Source organism: Geotrypetes seraphini, chromosome 10 (assembly GCF_902459505.1).
Source record: "Geotrypetes seraphini chromosome 10, aGeoSer1.1, whole genome shotgun sequence".
In the NCBI taxonomy this organism is placed as follows: domain Eukaryota; kingdom Metazoa; phylum Chordata; class Amphibia; order Gymnophiona; family Dermophiidae; genus Geotrypetes; species Geotrypetes seraphini.
In genome coordinates this window covers 74,700,274-74,726,990 of record NC_047093.1, presented here as the reverse complement: position 1 = coordinate 74,726,990, position 26,717 = coordinate 74,700,274, and the positions used below count along the sequence as shown (strand labels likewise).

Here is a 26,717-nt window from a genome sequence, read left to right as displayed (position 1 = left end):
TAATCCCCCCACTAAAATACACGCATACTAAACTGGCTGAAACCAGTTTAGCAACCGAATTAAAGGCAACCTTAAATTTTGAGAATCTGGCCCCTAGTGACAAAAATTTATCATGGAATGGATGCCATCAGTTGTTTATTTTTCCAGAAAATTAAATTTGGAAATGTTAACCTTTAAGGTATACTTTATAGTGCACATTTGAATGAGATCTGCAAGAAAAAGCAATCTGAGGAAGATAAAGAAATTAAGCTGTGCAATTACTTTGAGACAGATGGGGGGTGGGAGGTGGAGTATAGAGGTTTGAAAGGATACCAGCCAGGAATGAACTGTCAGCTTTGATATACGACGACTTATTCATGAAATATAAACATAGCAAAAGCTGAAGTAGAGCTGAATGAATATATCAGGGCTTTGGAGTATGAGTCGTGAAGTCGGAGTCAGAAGCAATTTTTGGGCCGTGGAGTCGGAGTCAGAGTCGGGGAAAATGTGGCAACTCCAACTCTGACTCCTATCAGAGTTAAATTGTATGTCACGCTAATAGTATAATGCTTAAATTTTTATTGCACAGATAATAATTTGATTAACCCATTTGTTTCAGGATATGTTCTTTTAGAATATATTTTGATATCAAGTTCTTTCATGATTACAAAATATAATTTATGTTATGATAATTATATTAGTGAAATTGACAACTAGAGAATGGCACAGGGATAAAGTTTGTCCCCATCTCCAAAGCTCTGTTCAAATCTCTGCACCATCCCCGCAAACTCCTATATAGATATATAAATAAGAGTCGAAGTGGAGATACCATAAATAAAGGCGCTAGAGGTTGGAAGGTTTTTTGCACCGCTTCACAGCCCTGCTGAAAATCAAGAAAGTGAAAACAGAAACTAGGATAAATTTTTAAAAAAAAACAACACCACAGAGAGAGAGAAAGAGAGCAGGACTGTACATGATGAGGCAGGAGAAAAGCTGAAGGACAGAAAAATTATCTGAAACAAGCCATAAACTCTGCTTAGATGTATTCCAGTAAAGAGGCGGTGGGGATAGGGGAAAGCTTGTTGGACATGGCAGGAATGAAAGCAAAAACAAAATTAAGGCTTTACCGTGCCCTGAAACTCAAAAGCAGTCAGAAGATCAAGGGCTGGAAGATAAAAACAGAAGCCAAAGAGGCTAAGGCCCCAGCAGTCACTGAAAGAATGAAAATTAAACCAAAAAAGGATAATAGGATAGGATATACTGTATGTTGGAGATTTAACATTTTACTCTGAGGACATGTTGCCACCTAGTGGATGATAACATATCAAGAAAAGAAGTAAACTGGGCATGGAAGACATTAAACTTTCACCACTAGATGGAGGCTTGACAGTAATCCCTAGTTTCTGTGTGTGGGTGTCTGGGTGTGTGTGCGATGTAGCAAAAGGCATGGTGGTATGGATCTCCAAAATCATGTGAATTGCAAGGGGGGAAGCATGAAAGATAACACTCTAAAGCAGGGGTGTCAAAGTTCCTCCTTGAGGGCCGCAATCCAGTTGGGTTTTCAGGATTTTCCCAATGAATATGCATGAGATCTATATGCATTCACTGCTTTCATTGTATGCTAATAGATCTCATGCATATTCATTGGGGTAATCCTGAAAACCCGACTGGATTGCGGCCCTAGAAAGCACAGTTACTTACCGTAACAGGTGTTATCCAGGGACAGCAGGCAGATATTCTTAACACATGGGTGACGTCACCGACGGAGCCCTCGGTACGGACCTTTTTAACTAGAAGTTTCTAGTTGGCCGCACCGCGCGTGCGCGAGTGCCTTCCCGCCCGACGGAGGAGTGCGTGGTCCCCAGTTAGGATAAGCCAGCTAAGAAGCCAACCCGGGGAGGTGGGTGGGACGTAAGAATATCTGCCTGCTGTCCCTGGATAACACCTGTTACGGTAAGTAACTGTGCTTTATCCCAGGACAAGCAGGCAGCATATTCTTAACACATGGGTGACCTCCAAGCTAACAAAGAGGGAGGTGGGATGGTTGGCCATTAGGAAAATAAATTTTGTAACACAGATTGGCCGAAGTGTCCATCCCGTCTGGAGAACGCATCCAGACAGTAGTGAGTAGTGAACGTGTGAACTGAGGACCAAGTGGCCGCCTTGCAGATTTCCTCGATGGGCGTGGAGCGGAGGAAAGCCACAGAAGCAGCCATAGCTCGGACTCTGTGGGCCGTGACAGATCCTTCCAGTGAGAGACCGGCCCGAGCGTAGCAGAAAGCAATACAGGCAGCAAGCCAATTTGAAAGTGTCCGTTTGGAGACAGGACGACCCAAACGGTTGGGGTCGAAAGACAAAAAGAGCTGAGGGGCTGTTCGGTGAGCTCTGGTACGATCAAGATAGTAAGCAAGGGCACGCTTACAATCCAGCGTGTGCAACGCCTGTTCCCCAGGATGCGAGTGAGGCTTAGGGAAGAAGACGGGTAGCACAATGGACTGGTTGAGGTGAAAAGCTGAGACCACCTTGGGAAGGAATTTAGGGTGGGTACGCAGAACAACCTTGTCATGGTGAAAAACAGTGAAAGGTGGGTCGGCAACCAGTGCATGCAGTTCGCTAACCCTCCTGGCAGAGGTGATGGCAATTAGGAAAAGCACCTTCCAGGTAAGAAGCCTGAGCGAAGTAGTGGCAAGAGGCTCAAACGGAGGTTTCATGAGTGCTGAGAGAACCACATTGAGGTCCCAGACGACAGGAGGAGGCTTGAGAGGCGGTTTGATATTGAAGAGACCTCTCATAAATCTGGAAACCAGAGGGTGAGCCGTGAGGGGTTTTCCGAGAATAGGCTCATGAAATGCAGTGATGGCACTGAGGTGGACTCTGATAGAGGTAGTTTTGAGGCCAGCATTGGACAGCGAGAGCAAATATTCCAATACAGTTTCCACCGCTAAAGAGGTGGGTTCCTGATGATGCCGGAGACACCAGGAGGAGAATCTGGTCCATTTCTGATGGTAACATTGGAGGGTGGCCGGCTTCCTGGAGGCATCCAAGATGAGGCGGACCGGCTGAGATAGGTTCTCTGGAGAGGTCAGCCCGAGAGAAACCAAGCTGTCAGGTGGAGCGAAGACAGATTGGGATGCAGTAGAGACTGATGTTGCTGCGTAAGTAGAGTAGGAAACACAGGAAGTAGAATAGGTTCCCTGGAGCTGAGCTGGAGCAGGAGTGAGAACCAGTGTTGGCGAGGCCACCGAGGCGCGATAAGAATCATGGTGGCGTGGTCTTTGCGGAGTTTGGACAAGGTCCGCAACATCAGAGGAAGTGGAGGGAAGGCATACAGGAACCGATCCCTCCAATCGAGCAGGAATGCATCCGGGGCCAGACGGTGAGGAGAGAAGAGTCTGGAGCAGAATTGGGGCAGCTGATGATTGTGAGGTGCTGCAAAGAGGTCCACCTGCGGAGTGCCCCATCGAGCAAAGACGGAGAGCAGAGTCGGAGGGTCCAACGTCCACTCGTGGGGTTGAAGGATGCGACTGAGATTGTCGGCCAGAGAGTTCTGTTCGCCCTGGATATAGACCGCCCTGAGAAAAAGATTGCGGTCCGAGGCCCAGGTCCAGATGCGCAGAGCCTCCAAACAAAGGGGGCGAGATCCGGTGCCTCCTTGCTTGTTTATGTAGTACATGGCGACTTGATTGTCCGTGCAAAGGAGGAGGACTTGAGGGCAGAGGAGATGTTGGAAAGCCTTGAGGGCATAGAACATGGCTCTGAGTTCCAGGAAATTGATGTGATGACGACGCTCCTGTGGGGTCCAAAGTCCCTGGGTGCGCAGATCCCCTAGGTGAGCTCCCCACGCGTAGGGGGACGCATCTGTGGTGATGATCATAGAGTGGGGGGGCAGATGAAAAAGCAGACCCCTGGAAAGATTTGAGGAGTTCAACCACCATTGGAGAGATTGCTGAAGAGATGATGTCACAGAGATGGGATGAGAAAGAAGGTCCGTAGTCTGTGACCATTGGTTGGCGAGAGTCCACTGAGGCGTACGAAGGTGGAGGCGTGCCAGAGGAAGGACATGCACCGTCGAGGCCATGTGACCCAGTAGAACCATCATCTGTCGGGCAGGGATGGAGGGGTGCATGAGTACCTGACGGCAGAGATGGAGCAGGGTCCGCTGGCGATCGGAGGGGAGAAAGGCCCTCATTAGCGTGGTGTCCAGAACTGCTCCAATGAATTGAAGTCGCTGGGTGGGAAGCAAGTGCGACTTGGGGTAGTTGATCTCGAACCCCAGGAGGTGGAGGAGGAAGATGGTGTGATGAGTGGCTTGTAGCACGAGTTGAGATGAAGGTGCTTTCACCAACCAATCGTCCAAGTAGGGGAACACCTGGAGGTTGTGAGACCTGAGGAAGGCCGCTACCACTATAAGGCACTTGGTGAAGACCCTGGGTGAGGAAGCTAGGCCGAACGGTAGCACCTTGTACTGAAAATGGTGGTGCAGCACCTGGAACCGTAGGTAGCGGCGAGAATTCTGGTTGATGGAGATGTGAGTGTAGGCCTCTTTGAGGTCCAGGGAACATAGCCAGTCGTGTTGAGAAAGAAGAGGGTAAAGCGTGGCAAGGGAGAGCATTCTGAACTTCTCCTTGACTAGACACTTGTTGAGGTCCCTTAGATCGAGAATGGGACGGAGGTCTCCCGTCTTTTTGGGGACCAGGAAGTAGCGGGAGTAGAATCCCTGACCCCTTTGATCTGGAGGTACTTCTTCGATGGCATTGAGAAGGAGGAGGGATTGAACCTCCCTCAGGAGGAGGGGGGTTTGAGATGAGTTTGAAGCAGACTCTACTGGAAGGTTGTCCGGAGGTAGAGTCTGGAAGTTGAGAGAGTAGCCGTGGCGGATGATGTTGAGGACCCACTGGTCCGACGTGATGACTTCCCAACGGCTGGAGAAAATGGTGAGACGACCTCCGATGGGTTGTGGAAGAGGTAGCAAGGGTGGATGACTGGCTATGCCCTGGAGAGAAGAGTCAAAAGGGCTGAGTTTGTTTAACAGGCTGAGAAGGCTTAGAGGGTTGAGTGGCCTGAGAGCGAGCCTGAGCATGATGTTGCTGTTGACGGGGCCGCCGAGATTGCTGGGGAGGCGGGTTGAGTGGTCTGGCTGAGAATCTCCGTTGATAAGATGTTTGTGGCCGATAAGGTCGGGTAGGCGGTGCCTTCTTTTTCGGCTTGATCAGGGTGTCCCACCTGGTCTCATGGGCAGAGAGTTTCTGGGTGGTGGAATCCAGTGACTCTCCAAAAAGCTCATCCCCGAGACAGGGGGCGTTGGCCAGACGATCCTGGTGGTTGATGTCCAGGTCGGAGACTCTGAGCCAGGCCAAGCGACGCATGGCTACGGCCATGGCAGAGGCCCGAGAGGTAAGCTCGAAGGAGTCGTATATCGAGCGGACCATATACTTGCGCATTTGGAGAAGGCCAGAGATGTGCTGTTGGAATAGCGGGACCTTGCGCTCAGGAAGGTACTTTTGGAGGGCAGACAGTTGTTGGACCAAATGTTTGAGATAGAAGGAAAAATGGAAGGAATAGTTGTTTGCCCTGTTTGCAAGCATGGCATTCTGGTAAAGCCTCTTGCCAAACTTGTCCATGGTTTTACCTTCTCTGCCAGGGGGGGTAGAGGCATAGACACTGGAGCCCTGAGTCTTTTTTAAGGTGGATTCAACCAGAAGGGACTCATGGGGCAATTGAGATTTGTCGAATCCAGGAATGGGAATGACACGGTAAAGGTTGTCCAGTTTACGGGGGGCTCCCGGTACCGTGAGGGGATTTTCCAAGTTTTTGTAGAACGTTTCCCGTAGAATGTCATGCACGGGAAGTTTGAGGAACTCTTTAGGAGGTTGCTCAAAGTCTAGAGCCTCTAGAAAGGCTTGAGACTTTTTTGAGTCCGATTCCAGAGGAAGGGATAGGGCAGCAGACATTTCTCTCAAAAATTTGGAAAATGAGGACTGCTCTGGTTTAGAGGTGGCATCGGGTGCCGATGGTTCCTCATCAGATGAGGAGGGATCCTCCTCGGTACCGAGAGGAGTTTCCTCCCATAAGTCAGGGTCCCTGACTTCTGGTCGAGACACCGGGGTGGAGGGCGCGGTATGTCGAGTTTTGGACAAGGATTTTCCAGAGCGCACCGAAACGGTACCAGGGGAGGACGACCGGCGTCTATCTCGGTCCCGAGAAGAATGCCGTACCGCCTGGTGCCGAGGAGGATCCAATGTGGCATGAGAATGAACCACCGGATCGCCTTGAAGTTGTTGGGCCGAAAGGATCGGCATGGATGTGTTCACCGGTACCGAAGGAGTGGACACCGGGGGCTCGGTACGGGGCTCGGGCCGGTCTGGTACCGGAAGGAGCGGTGCCAGGATAGTGGGCAACAGTTGTTCAAGTTGTTTCTTCAACTGTTCTTGGAGTTGAGCCTTTAAGATGGCCGAGATACGGTCATCTAGGGGTGGCATCGGAACCGCTTTCTTTTTCTTCGGTTCCTTAGATGCCGCTCCACGCCCCGGTGATGAGGAGGCCGATGACGAGGCACTCACCGAGATCGGGGCGGAGCGTTTGCGGGACCGGTGCGATGCCGGTAGGGACGGTGTCGCCACCGTAGCCGGAGGGCGCTCGAGGGAAGAGGAAGGCTTCTTAGCCGGCTTACCTGGCGCCAGTGACGCCGATGCGGGGTCGGTCGGTGTCGAGGACGACGGTGCCGATTTCTGAGGTACCGCTGTTGAAGGTGAGGAGTCCATCGCCGACTCGGTGCCGAAGAGGAGAGTTTGCTGAATTCTTCGGTTTTTAAGGGTTCTTTTTTGAAGAGTAGCACAGCGGGTGCAGGAGTCCGCCCGATGCTCCGGACCCAGACACTGCAAACACCAATTGTGTGGGTCAGTGATGGAGATCGGGCGTGCACACCGCTGGCACTTCTTAAAACCGACCTGCGGGGGCATGAAGGGGAAGATAGCCTCCGCAAAATCGAAGCCCGAGGCCTGTATACTGGCAACAGGCCCCGCCGGGGCAAAAACGAAAGAAAAGGGAAAAAAAGCAAAGTTTTTTTTTTTTTTTTTTTTTTTGCAAATCAAAGAAAAATAAACCCGAAGGTAAAGGAAGAAAAAAGAAGGAAAAAAGCGCGAGCGGGAAGGCAAAAAAGTGGTTTCAACGGCCGTTGAAAAAACACACGCGTCTTCTTCGCTCCGCGGAAACGAAGAAACTGGGGACCACGCACTCCTCCGTCGGGCGGGAAGGCACTCGCGCACGCGCGGTGCGGCCAACTAGAAACTTCTAGTTAAAAAGGTCCGTACCGAGGGCTCCGTCGGTGACGTCACCCATGTGTTAAGAATATGCTGCCTGCTTGTCCTGGGATAAGAGGGACTTTGACACCCCTGCTCTAAAGCATACTGACATCTCCTCTTTCACAACAGTTTGCAAATGCAGTTTTAAAAACAAAAACAAACAAACCCTGAAAGCATAAGCCTTTCTCTGGAGCTACTCATTCCTGTATATATATTTAATGTTTTTATACTGTCTGGCTATTTATGATCACAGCAGTTTACAAATACAAATTATTTAAAATAGAAAATTCCATAGGTTACAGAAAAGACCTACATCATACACAAAGGGCCTCTTCTATCAAACTGCGCTAGCAGTTTGTAGCACAGGGAGCCGCCCTGAATGGCCCGCGCTGCTCCCGACGCTCATAGAGTTCCTATGAGCGTCGGGAGCAGCGCGGGCCATTCAGCACGGCTCTCTGTGCTAAAAACTGTTAGTGCAGTTTGATAGAAGAGGCCCAAAATGTTAACACTAGTTAAAATAAATCATTATATCCTGCAGATAATGTGCTTACTTCTCTCCCTCTCCAGATACATTGGCTAGCCCAAATTCTTGAACATGTATGTTTTTAATCTTTTTTTTTTTCAGATTTCAGCAAAGATCCTAATTCATAGATATCAGCCAGTAGTTGATTCCAGTGTGAGGTTGCTAACCAAGAAAATGTCAACTTCTAGAACAGCACCACTTTCAAGCATTATTTTGCCACAAGAAATACTAACATGAAAAAATGAAAAACACACGTAAATTATTCAATAATACACTTAAGATCAATGTTTGCATATAAAGTATATTCATAGAAACGGTTGTGTTAAAGGAATGACTGTAGTAAAACAAATTTTAAAAACCTTTTCTCCACCTTAATAGTCTAATCATAGCACACAATTCTAAACCTGCCACATCAAATTTACACCATTAGGGTTCATAGACAATGGCGCGAAAGACAAAGGCGCGCCCGGACAATTGAGCGCAGCGCGGAGGCGCGCGCCGCTCTAAATTACTGTTTTTAGGGCTCCGACGGGGGGGCGTGGGGGCGGAACCCCATCCCACTTTACTTAAGACATCGCGCCGGCGTTATGGGGATTTGGGGGGGTTGTAACCCTCCACATTTTACTGTAAACTTCACTTTTTCCTTAAAAACAGGGAAAAAGTGAAGTGTTCAGTAAAATGTGGGGGGTTACAACCCCCCAAACCCCCCACAACGCCCCACAACGCGGCGCGATGTCTATTAAGTAAAGTGGGGGGGGGTTCTCCCCACGCCCCCCCCCCCCCGTCGGAGCCCTAAAAACAGTAATTTAGAGCGGCGCACGCCTCCGCGCTGCGCTCAATTGTCTGGGCGCGCCTTTGTCCCGGCGCGCTTTTGACCTGACACCCACCATTAGTGACTTCAATATAAAATATAAAAACTTATCTTATGAAAATTTGAATGGTTTGAAACACAGCCCCCACATAGACCGTGTTTCACAATAGCTGCATCAGGGAGCCAGAGAAGCAAACTTTCAAAAAGATGTTCCTATATGTTCACTACAATTTCTTCAAATGTTAGAATGTTCCAACATGTTAAGAACGTGGAACGGACCTTACTGTGTAATCTAAACGTGGTAACTAAGAATAGGCAACCATAAAATCTTCTTGCTGTTTTTTTTCCAGGTTTTCTTCTTTCTGGAATGAATGTTGTAAAGCATATGCACTCTTTGCAGATGAGGGCATACTGTACTCAAGCAGCATGCCATATATGCAGTGGTACATAAATGCATGATGGTTTCTGCCTGCATGTACCATCAAGAATGCATGCAAGTTTCAAGTTTCAAGTTTATTGTTTTTTAAATATACCGACCATCAAACAAATATCTGGACGGTTTACAATATATATAAAACAAGATAAAAGTAAGATAAAATATTAGGTATTAAAAATAAATATGTGTACATATATAACATAGACAGGACAAACTTGAAAGTGAGGGTAAAGGGGAGGGAAGGGGAAAGTTACATAGTGAAGAAGAACTGGTGACAGTGGGGAAGGGGAAAGAACATATAGGATGGGTCGCTTTATGAAAGCGGTTGGTTGAGAAAAGAATGAGAGGGAAAAAAGGGAAAAAAAAAAAAAAAAAAGAGGAAAAAAGAAGATTAAGGTAAGTCTGAACTTAGCCAAAGGCGTCACGAAATAAAAAAGTCTTTAAGTTTATCTTAAATTTGTCTAGATGAAGGTCGTCACGGATTTGCTGTGGTAAAGAGTTCCACAGTGTTGGCGCAGTTTTCCGAGTATAGTAAAAGTCTTTTATAGAGGGAATAAAGAGAAGTTTTTGGTCTGTTGACCTTAGAGTACGAGGGGAGCATTGGGGAATAAGAAGTTTATCAAGAAATAAAGGTTGGTGAGAATGTTTTATTTTGAAGGTGAATAGAATGATTTTATAGGTGATGCGGTGGTTAATGGGGAGCCAATGAGCCTCTTTGAGAAGAGGAGTGACATGATCGAATTTGCTGTGTTTTGTATTAGTTGTAAGCGTCTGATTTCTTTTTGGGGGAGACTGTTGAAGAGAGAGTTACAGTAATCTAAGTGGGAGATGACTAAAGAGTGGATTAGAATATTGATTGATTCGGTCTCTAAGATTGAAAGTAGTGACCGAATTATACGAAGTTTGAAAAAACAGATTTTTGCAGTTGAGCTGTTATGATCATGGTAAGTGAGGTCTTTGTCAATGATGACGCCTAGGAGTTTTAACTTTGATTCTAATGGAATTAATGGATAGTTGTCCTGGTAAGGGAGCACAGTTTTTAGTTGGGATTAAGATGGCGCGAGATTTATCAATATTAAGGGAGAGTTTATTTAAGATGAGCCAATTGTATATAGTATCTAATTTATCATTTATGTCTTTTATGTCTGAGCTATTTGTGGTGTTAACTGGGTGAAGGAGTTGAATGTCATCTGCGTAGGCATAAATTGTGAATCCGATAGATTGTGCTAAAGTAAGTAGAGGAGAAAGGAAAATATTAAATAAAAGTGGGGAGAGAATCGAACCTTGTGGGACACCGTATGTTAGAGAAATAGGTTGGGAAGTTTCGTTGTTTACTCGGACTTTGAAACTACGTTCATTGAAATAGGATATAAACCAGGAGAGAGCTGAGCCTGTGATACCACAGTCTTTAAGTCTGTTAATAAGAAGAGAGTGGTCGATAGTATCAAAGGCTGCTGACAGGTCCAAAGAAATAAGGATGACAGATTTTTGATGGTCGTGATAGTAGTGTATCGAAGAAATGAGGCCTAACAGAGACAATTCAGTAGAGTGTGAAGCGCGGAAGCCAGTTTGGCATGGATGTAAGGCATGGGTTTTTTCTATGAATTCTGTGAGTTGGGTATGAATGATTTTTTCGGTAAGTTTCGAGAGTAGTGGTAGATTGGCTATAGGACGGTAATTTTTGGGCAGAGAAGGATCTAGATTGTGTTGTTTAAGTTTTGGGAAAAGAAGGGCTGTTTTCCAGGAAAAGGGTACTAGACTGTCAGAGAGAGACTTGGATATCATTTCCCAGATGTAAGGGCCGAAGAAAGAGAAGAATTTTTTAAGGAGCGAAGGGGGAATGCTTTCCAAAGGGTTGTTAGAGCAGTTTAATGTTTGAAGAATAAGAAGAAGATTAGCTTGCGAAGGCATTTTGAATTTGGAGAAAGTGCTGAATGATATTTGCATGGAATCGTTGGAATCGTGGGTTTGGGAAGAAGTAGTAGGAGATGAAGGTCCCAGATGTGATCTGATGTCCTTAATTTTCTTGTCGAAGAAAAGTGATAGTTCGTCTGCAGATGGCCGAGTAGTAGGGGGTGGTTTTTTTTTTCTTCGAATATTTTGAAAGGGACTGAACAAGATTAAAAAGGGTGGAGGAGTTACGAGTGGTTGTAATGAGTTTTGAGTAATATTCTTTTTTTGCTTGTTGAATGGCTTTTTTGTATAGAGTAGCTTTTTCCTTGAATAGAAGGTGAAAATTGTTGAGGCGTGTAGTTCGCCATTTATGCTCTACGGAGCGAAGTTGCTTACGAAGGAGAGCGAGTTTTTTGTTATACCAGGGTTGTTGTTTTGATTTTTGAGTTTGGTTTGAGATGGGGTTTTTTTCTAGAGGGGGTGCCAGAGAGTCTAATAGGGATTTTGTGGAAGTTTCCCAAAGAGAAAATTGGTCTGTTACAGAAAGAGCAGAGAAGTCTTCTAGGTTTAGATCAGAGGAGGTCTGAATAGCTGAAAGGGTTATTTTATTAATGTTACGAATGGTATAGGAATTGATTTTTTGCTGGGCTTGACTTAATTTTACGGGAAGATCTAATTGCCAGGTAATGAGAGTATGATCTGACCAAGAAAGTGGATGGAATTGAAAGTGTTGGAAAAGATGGTTAATAGAAGAAGGACAGAGAACCATATCTAAGGTATTACCAGCCGAGTGTGTTGGTTTAGAGATAAGAGGGGACAGTGATAGGTCTGAAATCAAGGTTAGGAATTCCGAAGTATTGTAATGGTTAGGACAATTGAATTGGATATTAAAATCACCAAGAATTATGGAGTCAGGATGAGCAGTGTTGAAATCAGTTATAGTAGAGATAAGAGCAGAGAGCGAGGTTTTGGTTACTGGTGGGGGATGGTAAATTAGAAGGAAATTGAGAGGAGGAGCGTGTTTAATAGAAAAATGGAGAATTTCAGTTGAAATGTTAGAAGATAGAGAGGATGTAATAGGCTGGAGGGGGAGAGAAGAATGATAAATAACTGCTATCCCCCCTCCTTTTTTATATCGGCGGGGTTGAAAGATTGCTTTGAAATTGGGGGGGCAAGCTTGGGTAATATAGGCTTCTTCTCCCTGGGCGAGCCAGATTTCTGTAAGGCATAGAATTTGGAGATTATGTTGGGTGATGGTGTCATGGATTAGATGATGTTTGTTTTTTATGGATCGCACGTTTAAGAGACCTGTGTTTAGTTTGGGGAAAAGGTCAGGTAGGTTAAAATGAAAGCTAGCAGAGGGATGGATTGGGATTGTAATGAGATGTCTTTGCTGCGTGTGGGTTGGGAGAGAAGGGGAGGTTTTCTTGAGGGGTCGGTGGCCCCATACAATGGGGATAGAGGCCATAGTATTAGAGTCAACAGAATGGGGTGCAGTGAGATTAAGATGAGGAAAGATAGGGAGAGGAGAAAAGAGAATTGAGAAGTTGTATAAAATGAGAAGGGTCCCGAGTAGGTGGAAAAGGTTGAATAATGTTTAATAATGTTTTGGTGGTAGAGGAGGTAAAGGTAAAATGATTAAAGGCATGAAGAAGCTGCATGAAGGAGCGCATAAAGGAGCAGGGCCTGCTCCTTAGGTGTGCGCCGCAAAGTATGCAGTTTTAAAGCAGACGCTACCGGTAGTAGAAAGTGGGCGGAGTCAGCAGCGCTGCCGCACAGCAGCGGCAGTCCCTTTGGGGAACGAGGAGGCAAGGTGAGCAGTAATGGGAGAGCTAAGAAAGAAGAAAAATTCCAGGTATGGTGACAAGAAAAGGTTTGTTCGATGAGCCAGCGATGAGCCAGCAGGCAGTGGAGAGAAACAACAATGCACCCTCTCTCTATATAGTGCACAGCAGAAAATGACATGGGGACAAAAGTTTGTCCCTGTCCCCATAGGCTCTATCCTCATCTCCACCCCATCCCTATGTGCTCTGTTCCCGTGGTCTGCCCTCATTTGCACAAGCCTCAAACACTTATGATTTTATATTTAAATCCTTTTATTAAAGTATAAAAAAGGGCAATATTCTGTACAACTGTTTAGAAATCACAAATACAGCTTTCCATTTCGATCTGGTTTTGGTACAACCTTCCCAAAGATTCAGTTGCCTATGTTTTTACATCATCTGGGAAGGCAATTGGATTGTCTTTCAGACATGAGTGTAGAAGAGAATCTAAACTGTGTAGTGGATGAACAAGAAAATAAGTGTCTATTAAATGTTGGGAATGCTCCTTGATGCCAGCAACAGTGGATGAATATGTTGCAGTAACAGCAAGATGCGTAAGCAGCTGGGCACATGATGGAAGGACATTGCAGGTGGTAGGAGTCTGATCAGCACACACTTGTTGCCACATCAAAGGCAGACAAGACAAATGATGTCATTTAACAGTAGTTCATATAAATCCAAAAGCAGCTTCTGCAGTTTTAAAAAATCATTGGATTCAGTTGCCAATTGTCTAAGATGTGTTTTTACAAATTGATACTACTCAAGTTTTTAGAGAATGACATGGAGACAAAGATTGGTCCTGTCCCCACGGGCTCTGTCCCTGTCTTCTTTACTGCCTCGTCCCCACAGGCATTGTAAACATCCCCACACCGTGGGCTCTGTCCCTGTCCCAGTGTCATTCTCTTGTTTACAGTCTAGTAGAAAGAACCCATACTGTGCACTCTTCTTAAAAGCTGCGGTAAGCATTAACATCGCTTATTGCAGCTTAAAAAGGTTTCCGCAGGATGTGCTGAGGTGTTTCATGGTACATTTCAGCGTTTGTACGTGCTAAAAAAAACATTTATTTTCTGGGAAGGGGCCTGTTTGGGGTTTGAGAGTGCGCATAACCGTTAATCAGTCAGGACGTGGGGCATTGCAGTGCACTAACCGATTAGCATAAGGTTAGCGCATAAGCCCTTACCACTTACAAAATGGGTGGCAGTAAAGGCTCACACAGTAATATTTTCAATGACTGCATGTCAATTGCACAATTAGCATATGGCTATTACTTCCAGAAATATGAAAAATCAGCCTATTTCTGGCTGTGAAAAAAGTCCTCATCATTGGTAAATGACAGCGCATCCCTAGTGACCATTATTTATTTTTAAAAACCGTATATACCACACTATCATATAAGTATAGGCAGTTCACATATCAACTAACAAACATCACAAATATATACATATATCTATACACAAAAAATCTGCAAAAATAAGCAACAATGCCCATCTGGTATGATTATGATCTCAAGCCTCTGAAGCAGCAGTGTATATGAACATTCAAAGTAAAAAATAAATAAATTGAGTCGGGTCTCGAAAGACAATTTTTTACTTACTGCCCTCTGAATTCATCGGCAGAACCCCAGGCCAACTCATCTCTTGTAGGTCTGTAACTAAAAAGAGGGAAAATAGAATGGAAACAAAGACTTTAGTCACCAACCTAAAGATGGCACAACCTCCAATCATATATCACATACTTTTGCCATATAAGGTAGTAAGTATTTCTTTTACCCAATAGAGAATGTCACCTTTAACCCTTAAACCAAGCTTGGTTTTTCATGTTCCTTTTTTTTTTTTAATGTACATTTATACCCCCTCTTCTACGAAACTGCGATACCAGTTTCTAGCGCGGGGAGCCACGCTGAATGGCCCGTGCTGCTCTCAACGCTCATAGAGTTCCTATGAATGTCAGGAGCAGCGCGGGCCATTCAGCGTGGCTCTCTGCGCTAGAAACTGCTATCTCAGTTTCGTAGAAGAGGGGGATAGTTTTACCAAGTAAAAATATCAGATATAACAAAATGCCCACAGAAGGCTTTTAACTACAGAGTGACACGGGGACAAAAATTAATTCCTGTCCCTACAGTGAAGTGCATATTTCATCATCCTCTCGACAGTTTTCATATCTATCTATCTATAAACATTTGCAGGGAAGTTGAAAAGAATGCCATATTGCACGCTTTCCCTACTTATTCATATGTAACTTATAGCTACTCTGAATTCAGATACTGGATGTTTAGTGCAGCTTAAAAAGAATACTGCTACCCCTTGTATGAGTACTTCTGATATCGACTGTTTTATGCACATTGTATGCACTCCAGAGAATTATGTATCAATAAAGAATCAAAAACAATGCACCAGAAAACAACAAAATGAACAGAATATTTGGAGTATTCTGAAAATATATGGGGATACTTTAGTTTACCAGTCCAGTATCTTCCTGTTGGCCATGGGAAGTGATATTTCGGCAGCACTAACCAAAAATCCTGAGGTTACTAGCAACCATAAACATGCTTTTGGTAGGCTGCCAAATGGCCACCAGGCTTCAGCTCTGCTAGCCTTTAATAAGGGGTTGAGTTATCAAAGATTAGGCTGCCCCATGAAATCTCAGCAGCCATTTTCAGAATCTTCCAACTGGCAGTGGCGACAACTCTAGCAGCAGCAGGGGCAGGAAAGAGTTAGGCTCTTTGCTGCTCCTGAAGAAGCCGCTAGGCCACTGGGGACATTAAAAAGTATTTGGGGAGGGTGCCCTGCGTCCCCATTGCTGTGGTATTACCGTGACAGCGGTTCCCATTCCCGCAGCACTACCATAGAATGGTCAACCATTGTCATGGTAATATTGGGCACAACTGGCAAAGTTTCCCTATTACCTGCTAATTTCCTGCGGTAACGATTACCATGTTACTCTCTACTTTGAACCCCCCAAGATCAAATAAACCTACTCGTATTATACAGTAGTACCAAAATGCAGTATGTAAGGCTAAAATTCTGCCCCAAATCATGTCTATTCATGCCCTGAGTGACAATTTAATTTTACAGTGAAAGGTAGTTGGCTAGAATGGCAAGAAGATCTCTCTGTCATGTTGAATAAGTTTACAGATTGGATGTTTGCTAATAAATTGATATTGAACTGAATGTGGGGAAAACCGAAATTATGATTATTGGAAGACAGGAGAAAGAAGATTGGCTTGCTACAGTAAAAGTGGGTATTGTGATTTTGCCAGTGAAGAAGAAATTGAGATCTATGTGTGTACTTCTGGATTGTACACTGAGGCCCTGATTCTGTATAGGACGCCCGGGAGAGGTGTCCTATTCAGAATCGGGCTACACTAAAACCCCGATTCTGTAATCGGCGTCCATGTTACAGACGCTGGTTAGAGAATCGGGTTAGATTAGACACGGCCCGCTACACTTATCGCGGTAAGGGATCTCTCTACCGCTATAAGTATAGCGGGCTGCAGCCCCCTGTCCGATCACTGGCAGGAGGGTGCCCAATCCCTCCTGCCCGAAGAAACACCCTCCCCCCGACAATATCGATCGCTGGCAGGAGGGTGCCCAATCCCTCCTGCCCGAAGACACACTCTCCCCCCCCGGTACTAACAACCCCCAAACCTCCACCCCACCAAACTAACCTTTTCTTAAGGCCAGATGGGTCTTGCCTGTCCATCCGGCAGGCACGCCTCGTCGAAATGAGGCGGGCCCGCCCCTTCCCGGCCCATCCCGCCGAAGCCTAAGGCCTGATTGGCCCAGGCTCTAGAAGCCTGGACCAATCAGGCCTTAGGCATAGCGGGTCCGCCCATCCCCACTAAGTCTAAGGCCTTAGATTAAGTGGGGATGGGCGGACCCGCTATGCCTAAGGCCTGATTGGTCCAGGCTGTAGGACGCACTTTGGAGAATCAGGCCCTGAGTATGCAGGAGTAAATAATGCAAGTCATACGATGTACTTTTTTTGAAATGAGACTACTGAGTAGATTAAAAATGCTGTTGTTGCCATCCGATTTTAGGACGGTAGTTCAGGCATTGGTGATCTCACGTTTGGACTACTGCAACACCTTGTACCTCAGGATTTCTGCCCGAGGTGCAGGGCATTACAGTTAGTCCAGGATGCAACTGCTAGGTTGATGAGAGGTATGCCTGAGAGAGCACGTATCATTCCAGTACAATGCTACATTGGTTGCTGGTTAACAACCCCCCCTCCCTTTGTTTTGTTTTTTTTACAAAACAGCACAAGAGGTTTTTAGTGCCAGCCGGTGCGCTGAATGCTCTGCACTGCTCCGACGCTCACAGAAACTCTATGATCATCGGAGCAGTGCAGAGTATTCAGCGTGCCAGTCGGCATTAAAAACCTCTTGTGCGATTTTGTAAAAGGGAAAATAAATTCTGGCTTGCATTCAAAACATTGACTCTGGTGCAGCAAGTGCTATACCATGATGATCCAGCTAGCTTTGAAACAGCTAGGTCAAGATTCTATAAAAGGCATCAGTGGCTACCTTAAAAACAGCTGTCAATTGCATGTCAAGCATGTGGCAGCACCGTCTGTAGAATCGCAGCTTCAGGAAAGGTAAGCGTTGGAAATGTAGGCCAGGGTTTTCAAGGCCTACATTTCCGGTGCCTACCTTTCATGTGAATCCCACCTATGGAGGTGTTTTAGGATGCTTAATGTCACTTCTGGCGCTAGCCACGCCTACAGTGGCATTAGTCGTAAAGTGCCTCCATAGGCGTGATACAGACACCATTTTTGTAGGAGCCTGCTTTCTCCTCCGGCCCCCCCTGCATCGAGAGAAGAGCGTGGGAGCCCTGCTCCGCCCCCTCCCGACACAGGAGAGCCAACTTTTTGCAAGACATCTTCACCGGAAGAGCCTGCTTTCTCCTCCGGCCCCCCCTGCATCGAGAGAGGAGCGTGGGAGCCCTGCTCCGCCCCCTCCCGACACAGGAAAGCCAACTTTTTGCAAGACATCTTCACCGGGGGAGCCTGCTTTCTCCTCCGGCCCCCCCTGCATCGAGAGAGGAGCGTGGGAGCCCTGCTCCGCCCCCTCCCGACACAGGAAAGCCAACTTTTTGCAAGACATCTTCACCGGGGGAGCCTGCTTTCTCCTCCGGCCCCCCCTGCATCGAGAGAGGAGCGTGGGAGCCCTGCTCCGCCCCCTTCCCGACACAGGAAAGCCGACTTTTGCCGACTTTTTTCACCGAAGGAGCCTGCTTTCTCCTGCGGCCCCCCCTGCATTGAGAGAGGAGCGTGGGAGTCCTGCTCCGCCCCCTCCCGACACAGGAAAGCCGACTTTTTGCAAGACATCTTCACTGGAGGAGCCTGCTTTCTCCTCCGGCCCCCCCTGCATCGAGAGAGGAGCGTGGGAGCCCTGCTCCGCCCCCCTCCCGACACAGGAAAGCCGACTTTTGCCGACTCCTTTCACCGGAGGAGCCTGCTTTCTCCTCCGGCCCCCCCTGCATTGAGAGAGGAGCGTGGGAGCCCTGCTCCGACCCCCTCCCAACACAGGAAAGCCAACTTTTTGCAAGACATCTTCACCGTAGGAGCTTGCTTTCTCCTCCGGCCCCCCCTGCATCGAGAGAGGAGCGTGGGAGTCCTGCTCCGCCCCCCTCCCGACACAGGAAAGCCGACATTTATTGTTTGTTTAAATACCACTTGTTATTCCTGCACGTTACTGTCCTGCTACCAAGTATAACTTTCCTGCCGCTCTGACTCTTATCCCACCTACCACTGACCATTCAGTTCATAGCCTAACAGACCACCCAGCTCTCTCTCCTGTCGCTTATCTAGTTTAGATATCATAGCCCACCCTCCGCTAAGGATCGGGCTCCATGCCAACCCCCTTCCTCTTCTGATATAAACCACCTAGCACACACCCCCCTCCGCCTAAGCTCTTCCACCAAAAAAAAAAAAAAAAAAACCCTCATCATGAAACCACCTTTTTGGCTCCTCCTCCTCCTGCTCTGCTCTTCTCCCTACACCACCCTATGCTTGAATCCTCCTTCCCCTAACCTTCCCAACCCCTCAACTGACCCAAATTTCTGTCCCGGCCTCAGAATCCCCACGCTGCTACGCACCAGAAATCATCCCTCCAAAAAAAACCATCGAAGAGCCAACCACGCATCCTTAAAGCCTGTTCCCTCTGCCAACCTCCCTAACCTTGCCTCTGACTCGCTCACCCCAGTCCCAACTCTCTATTGCAACGCCAGATCCGCGTGCAATAAGATTCAAATCCTGAAGGACCTTCGAGGACTCTGACCCGGGATTCCTTAGCATCACGGAATCCTGGATCACGAAAGATGACATATTTACACAAAATGAACTCTGCTCCCATGGCTACCAAGGTCTGTTTTCTCCCAGAACTAACCGTATAGGTGGCGGTCTGGCACTAATTTACAAATCATTCTTTGATGTCCAGCTCATCGAAAAGAGCAGCCACACCTCTCTAGAATACATGTTGGCCTCAGTCAACGACGAACTCCAACCTCACCCACTGGGCATCCTACTTCTTTACCGCCCACCTACCCCCTGGAACAAATCCTCTGATCTCGTTCTCGAAACCATTTCAAACGCCTTCCTCAAATTTCAAAGACTCTTGATCATTGGGGACATCAATCTCCACCTTGACGACAATACCAACAAGGATACGATCGAACTGAAGACCTTCCTCACCTCTCTCGGTTTTACACCCCCTTCTCCATCCCCATCCCATGAAAAGGGACACACTCTAGACCTCATCACCTTCCTTGATCTTACTGCCTACAAAACCTTACCGGTGACACTCGCTGGGAACAGGTCCCCTGGTCTGACCACTTCCTTGGGACCTTCTCCCTCCCCATTTTCATGTCGCACCTCGGGGCTCCTCCCCTCTCCTCTAATTCCATCACCTTTCATTAAAAAATCTCAAGCGACTTGTTCTGGACAAAATTTTTCAAACAATTCTCCTCCGCTCCTAAGCCTGCAGACCCTGAATCCAACTGGCATAACTGGACCACCCTCTTTGAATCCACCTACCACTTCCTCGCCCCCCTTTCCACCAAATCCATCTCCTACCCTCACAAAGCCCCCTGGTACCTCCCTCATCACAGAGAACTAAAGCAGAAATGTCGAGCTCTGGAGCGCAAATGGAAAAAATCTAACTCCCCTTCAGATAAACAATCCTGGAGAGCCAATATTAAGCACTACAATTCAGCACTAAAAAAAGCTAGAAAGAACTTCTACGGTGAGAAAATCTCCAGATCCAACAACCAGAGTAGTACTCTCTTCAAAATCTGGCGCTCCCTAACCTCCAAAAAAGACTCCACCTCTCTCCCCTCCTCTCCCTCAGCCGATGTTCGAGCAAAATTCTTCAATGAAAAGGTCACTACCTTACGATCCTCCTTCCCACCTGCAGTCTCCTACAACTCCCTGGTGCTCACTGACCCCAACCCTACTCTGCTAGCTTCTAGCACTTTCCAAGCCGACAGAATCTGGGCTGCCTTTGACCAAGTATCCGATTCCCTCATCCTCAAACTCTGTCTCAAAATGAGATCCTGCAATTGTTCTTTAGACCCTTTCCCCTCCTACCTCTACGAGGAAATACCCACTCAAGCCATTTCTTCCATTACCAAACTCCTAAACTCTGCTCTACATTCGGGCCTTTTCTCCCCAGAAATGGGCCATATCGCCTTAACCCCGCTACTGAAAAAACCCGACCTCGACCCTTCCGCTCCGTCCAGCTATCACCCAATAGCAAATATCCCCCTCCTAACCAAGATGCTCGAGTCCATCGTATCGACCCAACTCTCATCCTACCTAGAGAAATTCTCCATTCTCCTACCCTACCAATATGGCTTTCGCCCCAATTTCAGCACCGAATCCCTTCTGACCTCCCTAATCTCCAAGGTCCAACAACTTCACTCCCGCAACAAGTTCGCCGTCCTCCTGCAATTTGACCTCTCTGCCGCTTTCGACGTTGTTCACCACGACATTCTACTTTACCAACTCTCCGAGATTGGCATTACCTCTACAGTCCTTGATTGGTTCTCAAAATTCCTTCGTTCCCGTTCCTACATTGTCAACATGAATGGCACCTCATCCTCCCCCTGGATACCAATCTGTGGAGTCCCGCAAGGTTCACCTCTATCTCCTATCCTTTTTAATATTTATATGTCCTCCCTAAAACTCCTCCAGCTATCCCCCCTTGAAACAATTTACACCTATGCTGACGACATCCTTGTCCTTCTGGAGACAGACTCGAACCTCAACGATCTCTCAGAGAACATATCCTCCTGTATCTTGAACCTGCAATCTTGGGCCCACACCGTCCAAATGAAATTGAATGAATCCAAGACAAAACTTATTTGGCTTGGCCCAAAATTAGTTCAGCTACCCACCTCAATCCCACTGTCCTCCGGCTCCACTCTGCAGCTCGAATTCTCCAGCAAGGTCCTGGGCGTCATCATTGACTCTACATTGTCCTTCAACGACCACCTCAACTCCCTGGTAAAAAAATGCTACTTCAGCCTTCATATGCTGAGGACAGTAAGATCCTGTTTCCATCAAAAACATTTTGCCGTTCTCAACCAATCCATCATCCTCTCCAGACTGGACTATTGCAATTCCATCTTCATATGCCTAACGAAGAAAACCTCCACAGACTCCAGCGGATTCAAAATGCTGCGGCCAAGCTTATCTTTGCAAAAAGTAAATTCGATCACGTCTCACCAGTCCTTTCCAAGTTCCACTGGCTCCCGATAATTTCCAGAGTCCACTTCAAATGCATCTGCCTAACTTTCAAGATCCTCCACGGCATCCTTCCTCCATTAATCCCACTGTCCTGGAATTCCTCGAATCTTAGTACCACCAGACCTACCCAAAAATCAAAACTATCCTTCCCCTCATTAAAAGACATTTCCCACCCAGGAAAACTGGGGACTTCCCTCCTCTTCAGATTCACCGAGCTCTGGAATAACCTTACCTCCCCTCTTCGGAACCTGAGTGCTCTCCAACCCTTCCGTAAACATCTTAAAACCTGGCTTTTCTCAAAAACTTAATCACTCCCTCCTCATCTGACATCCTAGCTCTTTAACATTCCTCTTTCCTCCGATCTTCATCTAACCCTTTCCTTGGAGTTCCTTTCTCTTCACAATCCCTGTAAACCGTGCCGAGCTCTATGACCATGGAGATGGCGCGGTATACAAACCTAAGATTTAGTTTAGTTTAGTGCCTACATTTTTTGTTTTAAGCCACTTTTAATTTTTTTAAAAATAGCATTTTTCGACTTAAGTTGGGCGCCTAACTTAAGGCACCAATTACAGAATACGAGCCATATTGCCTTTAGACTGTCCTAGTTCAAGATCATAATCAGCAACTTTGTTCTCTCTGGCACAATATCTCAGGGTGTATTATCAAAATATCAGTAAAAGTGCTTTGTCATGAATGGTTCTTTATGGTGGAATGAGGTTCCAGGATGGTTATGGATGTGTACTTCAAAAAGTAGCTTTAAGAAACTGTTGAAGACATATGCGTTTGTGAAGGCCTTTTGAGCTATGGTGATTTTATTCTAAGTGTTGGTGATTTGATTTTGAGATTCTGTGATTTTACATTGTCTTGTTATATTGTTCCTGGATTGCATGTGTTATGGTATTATCTGCGGTCTGCGGAATATAAAATTTTTTTAAAAATTACATAAACAAATTTTGTTTCCAGTACAGCCATTTTAACCCATCCTATGTTTGTTTTCAAAGAAAAATCAGAAGGACGAAGGAGGGAGACTATCGGGTGTTTAATTGAGAAGGTAGAGTGAATACTTGTAAATATTCAACTGGAATGAACGTGCCTGCTTCCTACATATGGAATGTGCATAATCGATTCTCAAAAACAGGGATGAAATCAATTCAAACAGATTATGAACCCTGGGTTTGTACTCTCAGGGCTCTCTGGGATGCCTCTTTTATTTCAAGTTTCGAATAGGGAAGGAGTAGACCCTGATCGATTTTCAGAGGCTTGTGTTTCTGAGGAACTAGCTAAACTAAAGATAGACAAAGCAATGGGGCCTGATAGTGTACATTTGAGGGTGCTGAAGGAACTTAGGAAAGTTCTGACTGACCTTTTCAATGCTTCTTTAGTCTCGGGAATGGTACTGTAGGCCTGGAGAAGGGCGGATGTGGTCCCTCTACTCAAAAGTGGAAGTAAGGAAGAAGTAAGGAATTAAAGGCCAGTAAGTCTGACTTCTGTGGTAAGCAAATTAATGGAAACACTTTTAAAATAGAGAATGATGGCATTTCTGGAATCCGGGAAGATTACAGGACCACAGGCAACATGAATTCACTAGAGGTAGGTCTTGTCAGACATATCTGATCAATTTCTTTGACTTGGTAACCAGAGAATTGGATAGAGGGAGTGCACTCGATGTGGTGTATTTAGATTTTAGGAAAGCCTTTGATAGTGTTTCACACAGATGTCTAATAAATAAACTAAGTGTCCTCGGGATAGGTCCCAAAGTAATGGGCTGGGTCAGGAACTGGTTGAGTGGAAGGTGACAGAGGGTAGTGATCAATGGAGATCGGTCTGAGGAAAGGGATGTTACCAGTGGTGTGCCACAAGGCTCTGTTCTTCAGCATGTTCTCTTTAACATTTTTATAAGTGATATTGCTGAAGGGCTGTCAGGTAAGATTTGCCTCTTTGCGGATGATACCAAAATCAGCAATAGAGTAGACACCCTGGATGGTATGAATAACATGAAGAAAGACCTAGCGAAGCTTGAAGAATAATGGTCTGACACTTGGCAGCTAAAATTTAATGCTAAGAAATACAAGGTCATGTATTTGGGCTGTAAAAACCTGAAGGAATGGTACAGTTTAGGGGGTGAAGAACTTATATGCACAACAAAAGAGCGGGACTTGGGTGCGATTGTATGCGAAGATCTTAAGGTAACCAAACAGGTTGAAAAGGTGATGGTGAAAGCTAGAAGGATGCTAGGTGCATTGGAAGAGGCAATACCAGTAGTAGGTATTGATGCCTCTAGTGAGACCTCATTTAGAATATTATGTACAATTCTGGAGACCGGTCTGGAGGAAGGCTACTAAAACGGTGCGTGGTCTTCATCATAAGGGATATGGGGACACACTTAAAGATCTCAATATGTATACGTTGGAGGAAAGGCAGGAGAGGGGAGATATGATAGAGACATTTAAATACCTACATGGCATAAATGCGCATGAATCGAGTCTCTTTCATTTGAAAGGAAGCTCCGGAATGAGAGGGCATAATATGAAGTTAAGAGGTGATAGGCTCAGGTGTAATCTAATGAAATACTTTTTTACAGAAAGGGTGGTAGATGCGTGGAATAGTCTCCCGGAAAAGGTGGTGGAGACAGAGACTGTGTCTGAATTCAAGAAAGTGTAGATCAGGCACATGGGATTTCTTAGAGAGAGGAAGAAATAATTGTTACTGCAGATAAGCCATCATGTTTCTATGTTCCTGTTTCATAATGCCTTAAGATGGAAGTTTAACAACAAAGCAGGACTTTCCCAAAATTCCACTGTTAACCATATGCCATTTGGCAGGTAATTTACTGCATTTTTTTTGACCTGCTCTAAATATATTTCAAAGAGAATAAAGAGCTGAGAGCCAGCACAGCTCATGACTGAGAAACTCCCACAAAATGTTTGCCTCAGAACCATAACATGGAAAACCCCTGTTTTCTAAAGAAAAAAATTTTGTATTTTGTGTACATGGATAAAAACTCTTGAAAAATATTCAATTGGCTTCCAAGGTGAGCTGCCTGCATCAGATGGAGTGTGCCAGAGGACCCAACATTAGAACATCATCACTAGGACTTCTGGTATCATTGAAGAGCCAGCTGCTCATACTGGAGTAGACATGACTGACAGAATTCACATGGAGCTGCTTATCCTTGACACCCATGTGCAGGCTCAAGCCCTTGGGACTACCAAAGAAAAATGTTTCACACCATGGAAATAATGAAAAAAGCCAATGTAAGGATCAGAGCTCCAGTGATCCCTAGAACAAAAGGTGGCAGTCTGATGCCTTCCCCAGCTCTCTGAGGGATAGTCATAAAGCTGAAAAGTATCAGGACCAGCACTATTTAGTCACTTTTATTAAGCGACAGCAGGAAACTGCCATATTTGTCATGTACTGCATGAAAGAAGTGCAATGAGGAAGACTGGTACATGGCTCTGAAAATTATAGGCACCAGAAGACACGATATGTTTTCGGTTAAGGCTCCTGTAACCGGGACTGTGGTCTGAGCGAGACTCAACAGGGCCCCTCAGTGGTTACAAAAACAATAGCACTAGCGTGTGACCCAGACTGGAGTCACCCTGCAGGCTTGGACTGACACCAATAGGAAAAACAAACAAACCACAATCTTCTCAAAAAGGAAGTAAATCAAAATCTCAGGTTTATTCCTTCCAAAGCATCAAAGTCAGGATAAATATGAGTTCCACAGAACAGGTAAGTAGAACATCCAACTTCAAACAGTTCAAATTCAAAAGTAAGAGTAATAAACAGTTCAAACATAAAGTCCCAAAGTGTTTTTTCTTTTTCACGCCTCTGAGGTTTGTGCTCACCTCAGCATTCAAATCCGCCTGCTCCTAAGCAGGATATTCAGTTCATCAAAAAAAATAAACAATAGGGTTTAAGGCACTGGATACCCTATTCTCAGTGCTTCAAAGTGAAGCCTCTGGCAGCCTTTCAATGCACTGCCAGGTAAGGAAGAGTGTCCCAGGTTTGCTTTCTATCTTAGCTAACAATATAGCCTACAAAATTGCCCTCCCAGGTAACAGCAAACCTCTCCCAAAATAACAGACACTATCAGCTTCACCAAAAAAGGCAAAAACAGCAAAAGAAAAGCAAAGCAAAATCCCAAAAGGTTCAGCTTCAATAAACAGTCTCTCAAACAAAGCAAGCTGAAAACACACTCACAGTTCCTTCCAATTAGGACTTGCAGCTGATGGAAAGACCAACCTCCATGGCTTCCTCAGTAGGACTCACTTCTTCAGGCAGGTTGTCAAGTTCCATTGGAAGTTCAGTGTCAGAAAGAACTTCCTCCAGCAATTCACCAGCCTCCTGTACCTCCATGGGTGAGGCTGTATCGTCCCTGCTTGGCTCGAGGAGACTCTCAGGGAGGAAAGGTCTCAACCTTCTCCCTAGCCTGCCTCCCTGCTTGTGCTCAGCAGCTGGTTTTTGTACTGCAGGGGCACGCCCTACTCTACCTGAGTCAGCAGACCTGCCTGTGGCTCTTGGGCTCCTCCTGTGGTGACCTAGATATGGCTCTTCCAGGAGATCCTGGGAGATTTCAGGCTCCCCCTGGTGGTTAACCTGCAAATCATCCCTATTTTTCCTAACACAACCCTTGTCCATTCCCTTCCGGGTTTTACTCTGTGTCTTAGGAGGAACTTTAACTGGAACCAGGTCAGGCACGATGTCTGTCTGGTTACACTCCTCAACTGTGGAACTCACTACCACAGTACATCAGAGAAGAAAAAGACCTTTTATCTTTTAAAAAAATTTTAAAAACTTAGCTTTTTAAAGACGCATTCAACCTTTCATCTTCTGACCAATGACCAGAAGATTTAGATCCTGAAATTTTTTACCCTCTCTCTCTTTCATCCCCTTTTTGTTTTTTCTCTCTAACAAAGAATTGTAACTTTTCCCCTCTACCCGCCACGACTCATGTAAGTTTTACTTGGCAAGTCTGAAGTTATTCTGTTTGTTTTCACAACCTGTTTTAATGAAGTTGTACATCGCTTAGTAAACTGAAAAAGTGATCCATCAAATATTAATAAAAACTTGAAACTTGAAGAGTGGCCCAGTTGGCAGGATGTCATTCCTTTATTTTGTATGAGTTGTAGGAGAGATGTCTTTTCAGCTTACCCATGTAATTTTCCTTCCAATGTAAAGTTAAGTTATGAACTGAAGAAAA

General features: G+C 45.7%; 1 protein-coding gene across 2 annotated transcripts in view; it reads right to left on the bottom strand.

Annotated features, from left to right (window-relative positions):
• Nucleotides 1-26,717, bottom strand: part of NR6A1 (nuclear receptor subfamily 6 group A member 1) — a 553,746-nt gene that overhangs the window by 399,292 nt on the left and 127,737 nt on the right. For both annotated transcript variants that reach the window (XM_033959828.1, XM_033959829.1), the window contains exon 3: nt 14,361-14,417. In XM_033959828.1, the coding sequence (XP_033815719.1) occupies nt 14,361-14,417 (57 nt within the window). The remainder of the gene's footprint in view (nt 1-14,360; nt 14,418-26,717) is intronic.